The 15894-nt window shown below is 49.7% G+C and overlaps 1 protein-coding gene across 2 annotated transcripts in view; it reads left to right on the forward strand.

Moving 5' to 3' along the window:
- LOC119971727 (diacylglycerol lipase-alpha-like) overlaps window positions 1-15894 on the forward strand; it is a 367691-nt gene that overhangs the window by 222217 nt on the left and 129580 nt on the right. For both annotated transcript variants that reach the window (XM_038807684.1, XM_038807683.1), the window contains 2 exons: window positions 4585-4719; window positions 8328-8405. In XM_038807684.1, coding sequence (XP_038663612.1) covers window positions 4585-4719; window positions 8328-8405 — 213 coding nt within the window. The remainder of the gene's footprint in view (window positions 1-4584; window positions 4720-8327; window positions 8406-15894) is intronic.

Below are 15894 nucleotides of genomic sequence, written 5' to 3' on the forward strand. Positions count from 1 at the left end.
GCCTCACCCACCGGATAAACCCCTCCCCAAACCCAAACCTCTCCAACACCTCCCACAAATACTCCCACTCAACCCTATCAAAGGCCTTCTCCGCATCCATTGCCACCACTATCTCCGCCTCCCCTTCCATGGCTGGCATCATAATGACATTGAGGAGCCTTCGCACGTTCGTATTCAACTGCCTTCCCTTCACAAACCCCGTCTGGTCCTCGTGAATGACCCCGGGCACGCATTCCTCTATTCTAGTGGCCAGGATCTTTGCCAGCAGCTTAGCGTCGGCGTTCAGCAGCGAAATCGGCCTATATGAACCGCACTGCAGAGGGTCCTTGTCCCGCTTCAGGATCAAGGAAATCAGCGCCTGTGACATAGTTGGGGGCAAAGACCCCCCCCCCCCCCCCTCCCTTGCCTCGTTAAAGGTCCGGACCAACAGGGGGCCCAACCGGTCCAAATACCTTTTATAAATTCTGCCGGAAACCCATCCGGCCCCGGCACCTTCCCCGACTGCATGCTCCCTATCCCTTTGACCACCTCCTCCAGCTCGATCGGCGCCCCCAGTCCCTCCACCTGCTCCTCCTCCACCCTCGGGAATCGCAGCTTGTCCAAGAAGCGCCCCATTCCACCCCCCTCCACCGGGGGTTCCGACCGGTACAGTTCCCCACAGAAGTCTCTGACGACCCCATTAACATCTACTCCCCTCTGTACCACCTTCCCAGCCTTATCCGTCACTCCCCCAATCTCCCTGGCCGCGTCCCGCTTTCGGAGCTGGTGTGCCAGCATCCTGCTCGCCTTCTCCCCGTATTCATACACCGCCCCCTGTGCTTTCCTCCACTGAGCTTCCGCCTTTCTGGTAGTCAATAGGTCGAATCTGGCCTGAAGGCTACGCCTCTCCCCCAGCAATCCCTCCTCTGGAGCCTCCGCATATCTCTTATCCACCCGCACCATCTCCCCTATCAGTCTCTCCCTCTCCCTCTGCTCCCCCCTCTCCCTATGGGTTCGGATGGAGATCAATTCCCCCCTCATCACCGCCTTCAATGCCTCCCAGACTGTCCCCACTCGGACCTCCCCGTTGTCATTGGCCTCAAGGTACCTCTCGATACATCCCCGAACCCTCTCGGCCACTTCCTCATCTGTCAGCAGCCCCACCTCCAAGCGTAGAGCAGACGTTGGTCCCTCTCTTCCCCCAGCCCGAGGTCCACCCAGTGCGGGGCATGATCTGAAATGGCAATGGCGGAGTATTCCGCATCCTCCACCCTCGAAACCAACCCCCTGCTCAGGACAAAAAAAATCAATCCTCGCGTAGGCCTTGTGTACGTGGGAGAAAAACGAGTATTCTCTGGCCCTTGGCCTCGCAATCCTCCAGGGTTCCGCCCCATCTGGTCCATAAATCCCCTCAGCACCTTAGCCGCCGTCGGCCTCCTGCCCGTCCGGGACTTGGATCGATCCAATGGGGGATCCAGTACCATGTTGAAGTCCCCCACCCATGATCAGGCCCCCCACCTCCAGGTCCGGAATGTGGCCCAACATACTCCGCATAAACCCCGCATCGTCCCAATTTGGGGCGTAAACATTCACCAACACCACCCGCTCCCCCTGCAGCTTGCCACTCACCATCACATAACTCCCACCACTGTCAGCCACCACATTTAATGCCTCAAACGACACCTTCTTCCCCACCAGGATCGCCACCCCACTACTCTTCTCATCCAGCCCTGAGTGAAATACGTGGTCCACCCATCCCTTCCTCAGCCGAACCTGGTCCACCACTCTCAGGTGTGTCTCCTGGAGCATGGCCACATCCGCCTTCAGCCCCTTCAGGTGCGCAAATACCCGGGCCCGTTTGACCGGCCCATTCAGCCCCCTCACATTCCAGGTTATCAGCCGGATCAGAGGGCTCCCTGCCCCCCTCCCCTGCCGATTAGCCATACCCCATCCCTTGCCCAACCCCGGCCAGCGTCCCCCGCTCTGCCAGTTTCCCACGGCGGCAACTCCCCCCCCCCCCCCCCCCCCCCCTCCTCCAGCACCCCCTGCATCCTCCAGCTCCTTCCTGGCCGTTTCAGCAGCTACCCGGTACCTACCCCCCCCCCCCCCCCCCCCCCCGCTCTTGCACGGGAAAAGAACACAGCCAGCAACGACCTGCGCTTCTCAGCCCCGACTCCGCCCCCACCATCTCCCAGCGTGGGATACCCGCAGAAAGCCCGCGCTTTTGCCCTGCCCGGCCCCGCCTCCTCCGGGGCTACTCCCATTGTCAGTCCCCCCCACCAGCTCCCCGAACTCCCCGTTTACTCCTCTGCCCGAACCCGTCCATCCGACCCCTGCAGAAAAACCCATATAGAAAAGACAAATCAACATCACCCCACCCACCCTAAGGCCAACCCACATCTTACATTAAACCAAGCAAATGCAAATACAGTATTATACAGCATCCCCCATCTTAGGCCCTCAGTTTGAGTCCAATTTCTCGGCCTGCACAAAGGCCCACGCCTCTTCCGGGGACTCAGAATAATGGTGCCGATCCTTATAGGTGACCCACAGACGCGCCGGCTGCAACATGCCGAACTTCACACTCCGTCTATGGAGCACCACCTTCGTCCGGTTAAACCAGGCCCTCCGCCTCGCCACCTCCGCACTCCAGTCCTGGAAGATCTGCACCTCCGTGTTCTCCCACTTGCTGCTCCGCTCCTTCTTGGCCCACCGGAGCACACACTCACGATCCACGAACCGATGAAACCGCACCAACACCGCCCGCGGCGGCTCGTTCGGTTTGGGCCTCCTAGCCAGAATTCTGTGGGCGCCCTCTAACTCCAGGGGCCCCTGGAAGGACCCAGCCCCCATCAGCGAGTTTAACATAGTCACCTCATAGGCCGCTAGGTCCGACCCCTCCAGCCCCTCCGTGAGGCCCAGGATCCGCAAATTCTTCCTCCTCGACCGGTTGCCCAGCTCCTCGAACCACTCCTGCCATCTTTTATGGAGCGCCTCGTGCATCTCCACCTTCCCCGCCACGGCCACAACCTCATCCTTCCTTTCGGAGGCCTGCTGCTGCAGCTCCCGGATTGCAGCCCCCTGGGCTGTCTGGGTCTCCATCAGCTCCCTGTTGGTTACCTTCAGCGACTCCAGCAGCTCCAACTTAAGCTCCTGGAAGCAGCGCAACAGAGTCGCCTGCTGCTCCTGAGCCCACTGCCTCAGCTCCTCAAGGCCTCCGCCGGCCGCCATTTTGTCTTCCTTCCCCCGCTTTTTCGGGGGTGCTTTCTCCGGCTTTCTCCTTACCCCACTCCTGGCCCGGACCATAGGACCGTTGGGGTCGACTCCTGACCTCTTCCCACGTCGGGATTTGCCGCCACAGCTCCGTTGGGGGCCCTGAAAAGAGCCCCAAAGTCCGTTCTCAGCGGGAGCTGCCGAATGTGCGGCTTAGCTCCTCATTGCCGCCACCGGAAGTCAATTTTTACCTTTCTTAACAGACACGTACATATAATATATATATTTATATATATAAAAAATATATCAATTCAACTTAAATTTATACATTGTTCACAACAAAGGTGAAAAGTTTAATTTGTCAAATGAGCTGATTGAGCCAAACAGCAATGTTATTATTTCTTGTGCCTCTTATTTCTTGTATCTTGCTTGCCAAATATTTATTTTTCCATTTCTTTCATTTTACCAATTTTGCTTCTCTCTCTTTGCACCCCAGCTGTGAGATTTGTACTGTTTACTCTCACTAGAAAACAAAAACTATCTTGTGTCAACCTCAATTCAGTGGTGGCATTCTTACATCTGAGTCCTAAAAATTGTGATTTCAATCCTTCTTCAAGAGACCCGAGAACATAATCTAGGCTAATAATCTGGTGTTATTGAAGAACTACTGCACTGGCAGGAGATGTCTTCTGGATGAGAGATAAACTTAGGCCTTTTTATTGGGCATGCGCACAATATTATATATAATATATGCATTCTGTATGTATGTGTGTGTATATATATATATATATATATATATATAACATCTACACTAATATACATATATATATATATACACACACACACTATATATATTTGCACGTGCACACACACACCAACTACATCAAGGTGAAGCTATTCTGACATCCATGATAGTAACTCCATTTGAGAGTCCTTCATTAGCACATTAGGTGGATTGGCCATGCTAAATTGCCCGTAGTGTAAGGTTAATGGGGGGATTGTTGGGTTATGGGTATACGGGTTACGTGGGTTTAAGTAGGGTGATCATTGTTCGGCACAACATCGAGGGACGAAGGGCCTGTTCTGTGCTGTACTGTTCTATGTTCTATTAGCGCTATTGACCCTCATGCAAGAGAGCTGCCATGAATTATCTGTATATGGACCTGACATTTGCAATCCTAAAGTCGATTTAGTTTTTTAAAATGAGACACGGTTGCATCCAATTAAGAGTGATGTCATTGTGATAAAAATGGTTTACACCAGGTGTGATGTTTCTCCTTACCCACTAAATAAGCTTCTGTGCATTTTTACACGAATGCTGTGCTCCTTTACCATACCTAACTGACTTAGGATTTTTATTTTTCTACTATCAGCTTTGTTTCTTTTTCACAGGATGCCTATTCTGAAGTTGCTTTTCTTTTTGCTGAGTTCTTCCGAGACTTGGACATTGTGCCCTCTGACATCATTGCTGGTCTTGTATTATTGCGTCAGAGACAGAGGGCCAAGCGATTTGCTGTCTTGGATGAGGTAGGAAATAGATTCTGTGATTTTTGGAGTTGTGGGTTCTTTGTGTTTTGTGTAGGCAGTAGGGGTTCCGTGTGACTTTGGGTGGGCAATCGGCAGTATTAACAAAACCCTTGATGAAGATTTCCTGCCCTCCCGTTGATAGTGACACAACACTTTTAAGGCTTCTTACCAGAGGTGGTTTTCTGATCCTGGATTTTTTCCAACACTAGGGTCTGAAAATGGACTCCCTCACCTACGTTAGGGTGTCATGCCAGTCTGAAGACAAAGGCTTGCTGTAGCAGGCCACTAGGCTGTGCTTTCCTCATTTGCATAGACATAGAAACAGAAAATAGGAGTAGGTCTTTCAGCCTACTCCGCCATTCAATTTGATCAGAGCTGGCCTTCTATCTCAGTGTCATACTCCTGCACTCACCCCATACCCCTTGACACCTTTAGAATCCAGAAATCTGTCTATTTCCTTCTTAAATATATTCAATGACCAGGCCCCCACAGCTTCTGCGGTATAGAATTCCACAGGTTCACCACCCTCTGAATGACAAAGCTTTTCCTCATCCCAGCCCTAAAAGGCCTACCTCGTGTCCTGAGACTGTGACCTCTTGTTCTAGACCCCCCTAAGCCAGAGGAAACAACATTCTTACATGCAGTGGGTCCAGCTCTTGTCAGAATTTTGTGTGTGACAATGAGATAACCTCTCAATCTTCCAAACTCCAGTGAATACAATGTCGGGGCTGGTTCAGCACAGTGGGCTAAACAGCTGGCTTGTAATCCAGAACAATGCCAACAGCACGGGTTCAATTCCCGTACTGGCCTCCCCGAACAGATGCCGGAATATGGCAACTAGGGACTTTTCATAGTAACTTCATTTAAGCCTACTTGTGACAATAAGCGATTATTATTATAGTCGACCCAATTTCTCATACTGCAATCCTGACATCCCAGGAATCAGTCTGGTGAACGTTCGCTGAACTCCCTCCATGGTAAGTATATCCTTTCTTCAGTAAAGAGTTAAAAACTGCACACAATATTCCAGGCGTGGTCTCACCAAGACCCTGAACAGCTGCAGTAAGACATCCTTGGTCTTCTACTCTGCAATTAATGCCAGCATGCCATTTGCCTTCTTAATTGCTTGCCACACCTCCCTACTTCTTTTCAGTGACTGGTGTACAAGGAAACCCAGGTTCCTTTATCTGTCAACATTTCCCAATCTCACCATTTACATCATTCTCTGCCATTCTATTTCTCTGTCCAAAGTGGATAACTTTACATTCTTCCGCACTATTCTGCATCTACCATGTATTTGCCCACTCATTCAACCTGTCTAAATCACCTTGAAGCCTCTTAAGATCCTCTTCACCACTCACATTCCCACCAAGTTTCATCTCGTCAGAAACTTGGAAATATTACATTTGGTTCCCTCATCCAAATCATTGATGTATATTGTGAATAGCTGGGGCCCCAAGCACTGATCCCGACGAGACCCCACTAGTCACTGCCTGCCACTTGAAAAATGACCCAGTTATTTCTACTCTGTTTTCTGTCTGCTAGTCAATTTTCAATGTATGTCAGTATATTACCCCCAATCTCATGTGCTTTAATTTTGCACACTAACCTCTTATGTGGGACTGTATGAAAAACATTCTGAAAATCCAAATACACCACATCCTCTACTGGTTCTCCATTATCTATTCTACTAGTTACATCCTCAAAAAATCTCCAGTAGGTTTGTCAAATATGATTTCCCTTTCATGAATCCATGTTGACTTTGTCTGATCCTGTTGATATTTTCTGTGTCCTGTTATTGCATCCTTTATAATCAACTCTAGCATTTTCTCACCTACTGATGTTAGGCCTCTACCAACTTATAGGTGACTGCATTTTGCCCCAACAGAACTGATCCCTGAAAGTGGCAGGGAAGTGGTGAATGACTCCCTCCAAGTTGGCATCTGCATCTACCATCCTGGATCTCATGAACTATCAGTTAGCGGAGGCTGAAAGAAATTTCTTACTTTTCTCGTTTCCTAACTCGCATTCCAAAGTCTATCAACATCACATATTCCCTGCACAATATGACACTGAGTTACTTTGCTTTTTAACTTGGTGTTTTGAAGTGTCCACAAGAAAATCTGTTAACTCTGAATAAACTTGCCATTTCAGTTCCCGTTCCCATTTGGAAGCAACTTGTTATGGTCCTTCCTAAGGTACAGCTGGGATGAATGCAACTTTGTTTCTTTCCTTGGTGCAGGGTGCAGTTCAATTGAACTTTGTCTGCTATTTTACAGATCGGTCAAATATAGGGCTTGTATTGACACAACTGTTACACCAGATCTGCATATCCAGAGGTGCTAATTCCATTTTACAATGGACTCTTGTGTTACCAGTCGCAGATTGATATCGAAAATACTCTAGACTGAGCTATTTGTTTTGTAGAAAATTCTGAAGTGCATTAATCGACTGTTATAGAATTTGTATGTAACCTTGTAACTGAGTCAAACACATCAAAAAAGTCTTGATGTGATTTCCAGTTTGTGCTAAGTTTGTTGGTCCCAGCTGGAGCAGCATTAGGGGTACAGGTACTACAGTTGATTTTGTTGTCCACAAAGGGAAAGAAAGCCAAGGTTCTGCTCCAGATTGACATTCAATTGTAGATTACATAGAATTTACAGTGCAGAAGGAGGCCATTCGGCCCATCGAGTCTGCACCGGCTCTTGGAAAGAGCACCCTACCCAAGATCAACACCCTATCCCCATACTGAGTAACCCCACCCAACACTAAGGGCAATTTTGGACACTAAGGGCAATTTATCATGGCCAATCCACCTAACCCGCACATCTTTGGACTGTGGGAAGAAACAGGAGCACCCGGAGGAAACCCACACACACACGGGGAGGATGTGCAGACTCCGCACAGACAGTGACCCAAGCCGGAATCGAACCTGGGACCCTGGAGCTGTGAAGAGATTGTGCTATCCACAATGCTACCGTGCATGTAAGTGGACATTGAGTAAGGAGAGGATGAGGCTATGGTGCCCTTTATCATCAAAAAACCTTCAGCACTCGCACACTTGATTTAGAACAATGGACACTTGGGTGAGTTACTGGGGGTCATTCAGCAGAAGTTAATTGAGACCCCAAGCATGAATCAGTGCCTAGGAAAGGCTGGGTGGAAATCGGTCGATGGGTAAAGAAAATGGCTGTGACCACTGTATGTGATTTGACCAGAATGGCTGTTGGATATTTAATCTTAACAGTATGGACTGACAGATATGTTGGGTGGGATTCTCGTCCACGTCCGCCCGGAGCCTGGAGAATCCTGCCTGAGGTCAGTAGAGTTCTCCATTGTCCGTGGCTCGGCCGTGGTGATCTTGCGGCGGGTGGGGCAGGAGAATCCAGCCCCTTGGCAAGAGGTCAGAAAAAGAATGATTGTGAAGGCTGGAAATAAAAGAAATAATGGAAAAGTGCAAGCAAATAAGAACCTGAAAGAAAACAATATTTCATATTTAGTTTCTACCCTGCATCAAAATAGCAAAAATGAAGGTACAGAAGTGTGGTGTTGGAATTCTCTGCTAATTTAAATTGCAACTGATGTCATTTTATATTTTCTCTCCACAGGCAAATAATGACATTTTGGCCTTTTTATCAGGAATTCCAGTCACTAGAAATACAAAGTATCTTGACTTGAAGAATGCCGTGAGTGTTGTTCTGTAATATATTTGAGCGCTGTGAAATGATTTGGCGCATTTTTTTCTTTCTTCTTTGATGGACATTTTGAAATATGTAACAATTCAGTTGATTGCATTTCTCCTGACATTTGCCATATGTGCCAAGCATTGTGGTTTCAGTTACACAATAAATATTGCAGACTCAGGAGCATTTTTGAGAGTGAATTCTTTCAACAAGTAAAACTGTTGCTTTATTCTCAGCCAACTTCGCTGTTGTTTTTTTAGATGTGCTAGTATCTAGCTAATTAATTCCATGTGTATTTTCCTATCTCCTTTTGTCTACTGGTGTTACTATTTAAATAATGATCTGCTCACATGCAAAATAAAGGAACAAAATATCAAGGTTACACCTTTTTAATCATTCAGTTGTTTTACCATTGTGTGAACAACTTACATTATCTTGATGAATATGAATTCCTTTTTAGAAATTCAGTAACTCTGATAGCTTAGTAGGAAAATGTATTACTTATATAAGCAGCATAGACAAGATCCCAAATTTGATTCTTGCTCTGCAACTATTCTCATTAGTTAGGCAGCTTATGTAAAAAATAGGTGAAAATATTTTAGGTGTTCTGTTTCAGATTGTTATTGATTTGCATATTTTCAGTTTAAATTATTATTTCAAAGTTATTCACTACTTTAAATTAAAGGAAGGTTCCAAAGAATACTGGTAATTGTATTTTTGATTCTTAAAAGTATATCTACCAATGACTTGTGTAAGGGATGAAGCAATAAAATTTGATATTTTACATCCCCACCTCAAACCTTGCTTCAATTCTTGAAGGTGTGTAGGGTACAGTCCTACAGGCACTAGAACATAGAACAATACAGCGCAGTACAGGCCCTTCAGCCCACAACGTTGTGCCGTCCATTTATCCTAATCTAAGATCAACCTGACCTACACCCCTTCAATTTACTGCTGTCCATGTGCCAGTCGAAGAGTCGCTTAAATGTCCCTAACGACTCTGACTCCACCACCTCAGCTGGCAGTGCATTCCACAACCCACCACTCTCTGTGTAAAGAACCTACCTCTGACATCTCCTTATACCTTCCTCCAATCACCTTAAAATTATGTCCCCTCGTGACAGCCATTTCCACCATGGGGAAAAGTCTCTGGCTATCCACCCTATCCATGCCTCTCATGGATACCTTGTACACCTCTAACAAGTCGCCTCTCTGCCTTCTTCGCTCCAGTGAGAAAAGCCCTAGCTCCCTCAACCTTTCTTCATAAGACATGCCCTCCAGTCCAGGCAGCATCCTGGTAAATCTCCTCTGAACCCTCTCTAAAGCATCCACATCCTTCCAATAATGAGGTGACCAGAACTGGACACAATATTCCAAGTTTGGTCGAACTAGAGTTTTATAAAGCTGCAGCAAAAACTCAATCCCCCGTTAATGAAAGACAACACACCATATGCCTTCTTCACAACCCTATCAACCTGGGTGGCAACTTTGAGGGATCTATGTAAGTGAACCCCAAGATTCCTCTGTTCCTCCACACTTCCAAGAATCCTGCCTTTAACCCTGTGTTCAGCATTCAAATTCAACCTTACAAAATGAATCCCTTCACATTTATCAAGGTTGAACTCCATCTGCCACCTCTCAGCCCAACTCTGCATCATGTCGATGCCCTGCTGTAACCTGCAACAACCCTCAACACTATCTACAACTCCACTAACCTTTGTGTCATCGGCAAACTTACTAACCCACCCTTCCACTTCCTCATCCAAGTCATTTATAAAAACCACAAAGAGCAGAGGTCCTAGAACAGATCCTTGCGGGACACCACTGGTCACCGACCTCCATGCGGAATACTTTCCATCCACTACCACTCGCTGTCTTCTTTCGGCCAGCCAATTCTGTATCCAGACAGCCAAATTTCCCTGTATCCCATGCTCCCTAACTTTCTGAATGAGCCTACCATGGGGAACCTTATCAAATGCCTGACTGAAATCCATATACACCACATCCACTACCCAACCTTCATCAATGTGTCTCGTCACATCCTCAAAGAATTCAATGAGGCTTGTGAGGCATGACCTGCCCCTCACAAAGCCATGCTGACTATTATTAATCAAACTATGTTTTTCTAAATACTCATAAATCCTATCTCTCAGAGTCCTTTCCAATATTTTGCTCACCACAGACGTAAGACTGATGGGTCTGTAATTCCCCGGGATTTCCCTATTCCTTTCTTGAATAGGGGAACAACATTCGCATCCCTCCAATCATCCGGTACAACTCCAGTGGAGACTGAGGACGCAAAGATCGTCGCCAACGGCGCAGCAATCTCCTCCCTCGCTTCCCGGAGTAACCTTGGGTATATCCCGTCAGGCCCAGGGAAATTATCTATCCTGAAGCTTTTCAAAATTTCCAGCACATCCTCCTTCTTAATATCAACCTGTTTGAGTCTATTAACCTGGTTCACACTGTTCTCATAGGCAACAAGGTCCCTCTCTCTAGTGAATACTAAAGCAAAGTATTCATTTCGGGCCTCCCCCACCTCTTCAGACTCTAGGCACAGGTTCCCTCCACTATCCCTGATCGGCCCTACTCTCACTCTGATAATCCTCTTATTTTTCACGTACGTGTAGAAAGCCTTGGGGTTTTCCCTAATCCTTCCTGCCAGAGCTTTTTCATGCCTCTTTCTAGCTCTCCTCAGTCCATTTTTGAGTTCCTTCCTGGCTACCTTGCAACTCTCTAGAGCCGAGTCAGATCCTTGCTTCCTCAACCTTACGTCACCTTCCTTCTTCCTCTTGACTAGAAGCTCCACTTCTCTTGTCATTCAAGGCTCCTTCACCTTACCATTCCTTCCTTGTCTCAGTGGGACAAAACAATTCAGCACTCGCAGCATGTGCTCCTTAAACAATCCCCACATTACTGTTGTGTATTTTCCCAAGAACAATTGTTCCCACTTTATGCTCCTCAGCTCATGTCTAATAGCAGTATAATTTCCCCTCCCCCAATTAAATACCTTCCCATACTGAGTGTTCTTATACCTCTCCATGACTATGGTAAAGGTCAAGGAGTTGTGGTCACTGTCACTGAAATGCCCTCCCGTCAAGACATTTGACACCCGGCCCTATTCTTTGCCGAGCACCAAGTCCAATATAGCCTTCCCCCTCGTCGGCCTATCTACATATTGAGTCAGGAATCCTTCCTGTACACACCTGACAAATCTGCTCCATCCAAACCATTTTGCAGTAAGGAGGTTCCAGTCAATATTAGGTTGCACTAGTAACTTTTTTTTTAAATAATTTTTATTGAAGAAATTTTTCAAAATACAAACATTTTAACCCCCCCTACATTTACATTTAAATTATAACAAAACAAAGTCAAACCCCCCTACTTAACAAGAAAAAGAAAAAAGTCCCCCCCCCCCCCCTACTCGCGCGTCCCCCCCCCACCCCCCCCCCGCCGCCGGCGAACCGACAGTCAGACCAACTTATCATTTCTAGCAGCGTCCTCGGGCAGGCCTTGCCCGTGCCACCACCGCTACCGTACTTCCTTCGTCTTTGTCCCCCCTCCCCCCCCCCCCTCCTCCCCCCTCCCTCCCGCCCTCCCCTCCCCTCCCGGGTTGCTGCTGTCACGGCCTCAGTTTCTATCTCTGATCCAAGAGGTCTAGGAAGGGTTGCCATCGCCTGAAAAACCCCTGCACCGACCCTCTCAGGGCGAATTTGATCCTTTCCAATTGGATGAAGTTTGCCATGTCGTTTAACCAGGTGTTAACACTCGGAGGCCTTTCGTCCCTCCACTGAATCAGGATCCTCCTCCGAGCCACCAAGGACGCAAAGGCTAATATTCCAGCCTCCCTCGCCTCCTGTACCCCCGGTTCCACCCCAACCCCGAAGATCGCAAGTCCCCATCCTGGCTTGACCCTGGACCCCACCACTCTCGACACCGTCCCTGCCACCCCCTTCCAGAACTCCTCCAGTGCCGAACATGCCCAAAACATATGTGCATGATTCGCAGGGCTTCCCGAACATCTAATACACCTGTCTTCACCCCCGAAAAACCGACTCATCCTTGTCCCCGTCATGTGGGCTCTATGCAGTACCTTAAATTGAATGAGACTTAGTCTCGCACATGACGACGACGAGTTGACCCTCTCCAGGGCGTCTGCCCATGTCCCGTCCTCTATCTGTTCCCCCAGCTCTAACTCCCACTTATCTTTCAGCTCCTCTACTGGTACCTCCTCCACCTCCTGCATAATCTTATAGATGTCCGAGATCTTCCCCTCCCCGACCCAGACCCCTGATAGCACCCTATCACTCACCCCCCTGTCGGGGAGCGCGGGGAACCCCGCTACCTGTCGTCTGGCAAATGCCTTCACTTGGAGGTACCTGAACGTGTTCCCCGGGGGGAGCCCAAATTTCTCCTCCAGCTCTCCCAGGCTCGCAAACCTCCCCTCTATAAACAAGTCCCTCAGTTGTCTAATACCCGCCCTCTGCCAGCTCTGGAATCCCCCTCCTGTGTTTCCCGGCGCAAATCTGTGGTTCCCTCTTAGTGGTGCCCCTATCAGACCTCCCACTTCCCCCCTGTGTCGCCTCCACTGCCCCCAGATCTTGAGGGTGGCCGCCACCACCGGGCTCGTGGTATACCTCGTGGGAGGGAGCGGCCATGGTGCCGTTACCAGTGCCCCTAAGCTTATGTTGCCGCAGGACGCCCTCTCCATGTGCTTCCAGGCTGCCCCCTCCCCTTCCATCATCCACTTTCATACCATCGATGTATTTGCCGCCCAGTAATATCCTGAAAGGTTGGGTAACGCCAGCCCTCCACTATCCCTACTCCGCTCCAAAAAGACCCTTCTAACTCTCGGGGTGCCATGTGCCCACACATACCCCATGATACTACTCGTTACCTTCTTGAAAAAGGCCCTGGGGAGGAAGATGGGCAGACACTGGAACAAAAACAAGAACCTCGGGAGGACCGTCATTTTAACTGACTGCACCCTCCCTGCCAGCGACAGCGGCACCATGTCCCACCTCTTAAACTCCTCCTCCATCTGTTCCACCAGTCTGGAAAAGTTTAACTTGTGGAGGGTCCCCCAGTTCTTTGCCACCTGCACCCCCAAATACCTAAAACTTTTAACTGCCCTTTTGAAGGGGAGCCTCCCAATTCCCTCCCCTTGGTCTCCCGGGTGTATTACAAAGACCTCACTTTTCCCCAGATTTAATTTATATCCCGAAAAGTCCCCGAACTCCGCTAGTATCCCCATTACCTCCGGCATTCCCCCCTCCGGGTCTGCCACATACAACAACAAATCATCCGCATAGAGCGAGACCCGATGTTCCTCCCCTCCCCTTGTCAGTCCTCTCCACCCCCCTGAACCCCTCAGTGCCATCGCCAACGGCTCAATCGCTAATGCAAAGAGTAAGGGAGATAGGGGACATCCCTGCCTAGTACCTCGATGGAGCCCAAAATATTCTGACCTCCTCCCGTTTGTTACCACACTTGCCATCGGAGCTGAATAGAGCAGTTTTACCCACTTGATAAATCCCTCCCCAAACCCAAACCTTTCCAACGTCTCCCACAAGTATTCCCACTCCACCCTGTCAAATGCCTTCTCCGCGTCCAGCGCTACCACTATCTCCGCCTCCCCTTCCACTGCTGGCATCATAATCACATTTAACAATCTCCGGACATTTGTGTTAAGTTGGCGTCCCTTCACGAACCCCGTCTGGTCTTCATGGACTACCCCTGGCACACAGTCCTCTATCCTGGTTGCCAGGACCTTTGCTAACAGCTTGGCGTCAACATTCAGGAGGGAGATGGACCTGTAGGACCCGCACTGGACCGGGTCCTTGTCCCGCTTCAAAATCAAGGAGATCAGGGCCTGCGACATTGTTGGGGGCAGAACCCCCCCCTCGCGCGCCTCATTAAAGGCTCGCACCAGCACTGGACCCACCAAGTCCACAAATTTCCTGTAAAACTCCACCGGGAACCCATCCGGCCCCGGCGCCTTCCCCGCCTGCATCTGGCCTATCCCTTTAATTAGCTCCTGCAGCTCTATCGGCGCCCCAACCCTTCCACCAGCTCCTCCTGTACCTTTGGGAACCCCAATTTGTCGAGAAAGTTCTTCATTCCCCCTCTCCTCTTCGGCGGTTCAGACCTATACAATTCCCTATAGAAGTCCCTAAAGACCCTATTCACCTCTTGCCCCTTCTGCACTACATCCCCACCCCTCTCTCTCACTCCCCCAATCTCTCTGGCTGCATCTCGCTTACGAAGCTGGTGTGCCAGCATCCTGCTCGCCTTTTCCCCGTACTCATACGCCACACCCTGCGCCCTTCTCCACTGCATTTCCGCCTTCCTAGTGGTCAGTAGGTCGAACCTGGCCTGCAAGCTACGCCGCTCCCTTAATAGCCCCTCCTCTGGTGCCGCCGCATATTTCCTATCTACTTCTAGGAGCTCCCCCACCAGCCTCTCCCTTTCCTGCCTCTCCTTCCTCTCTCTGTGTGCCCTTATGGAGATCAGCTCTCCTCTAATCACTGCTTTCAAGGCCTCCCAGACCGTCCCCACCTGCACCTCACCTGTGTCATTCGTACCCAGATAGTTCTCAATGCCCGTTCTCACCCTTCTGCACACCTCTTCGTCCGCCAACAGCCCTACATCCAGGCGCCACAACGGGCGTTGGTCCCGCGCCTCCCCCATGTCCACGTCCACCCAATGTGGTGCATGGTCCGATATCGCAATGGCCGAGTACTCCGTGTCCTGCACTCTCGGTATCAGCCCCCTGTTCAATACGAAAAAATCGATCCTAGAGTACACTCTGTGGACGTGGGAGAAAAAAGAATACTCCCTCGCCCTAGGCCTACCAAATCTCCATGGGTCTACCCCTCCCATCTGCTCCATGAACCCCCTTAACACCTCTGCCGCTGCCGGCCTCCTATTCGTCCTGGAACTCGATCTATCCAGCCCAGGGTCTAACACCGTATTAAAGTCCCCTCCCATGATCAGGCCCCCTGCCTCCAGTCCCGGGATGAGGCCCAGCAGGCGCCTCATAAAACCCGCGTCGTCCCAGTTCGGGGCATACACATTTACCAGTACCACATTCTCTCCCTGCAGCCTACCCCTCACCATCACGTACCTGCCCTCCTTGTCTGCCACCACCTCTGCCGCCACAAACGACACCCTCTTTCCCACCAAAATCGCCACCCCCCGGTTCTTGATATCCAAGCCTGAGTGGAACACCTGTCCCACCCACCCCCTTCTCAGGCGGACCTGATCTGCTACCCTCAAATGAGTCTCCTGCAGCATTGCTACATCAGCCTTCAGTCCCTTCAGGTGTGAGAAGACCCTTGATCTTTTGACCGGCCCATTCAGCCCCCTTACGTTCCACGTGATCAATCGGGTCGCAGAGCGACCCGTCCCTACTCCCTGTCGATTAGCCATGTCTTGTCCCTTGCTCGCCCCGGGTCATCCCTTCTTTTCTGACCCGCTTCCCATAGCGATG

This window comes from Scyliorhinus canicula, chromosome 9 (assembly GCF_902713615.1).
Source record: "Scyliorhinus canicula chromosome 9, sScyCan1.1, whole genome shotgun sequence".
Taxonomy (NCBI): Eukaryota; Metazoa; Chordata; class Chondrichthyes; order Carcharhiniformes; family Scyliorhinidae; genus Scyliorhinus; species Scyliorhinus canicula.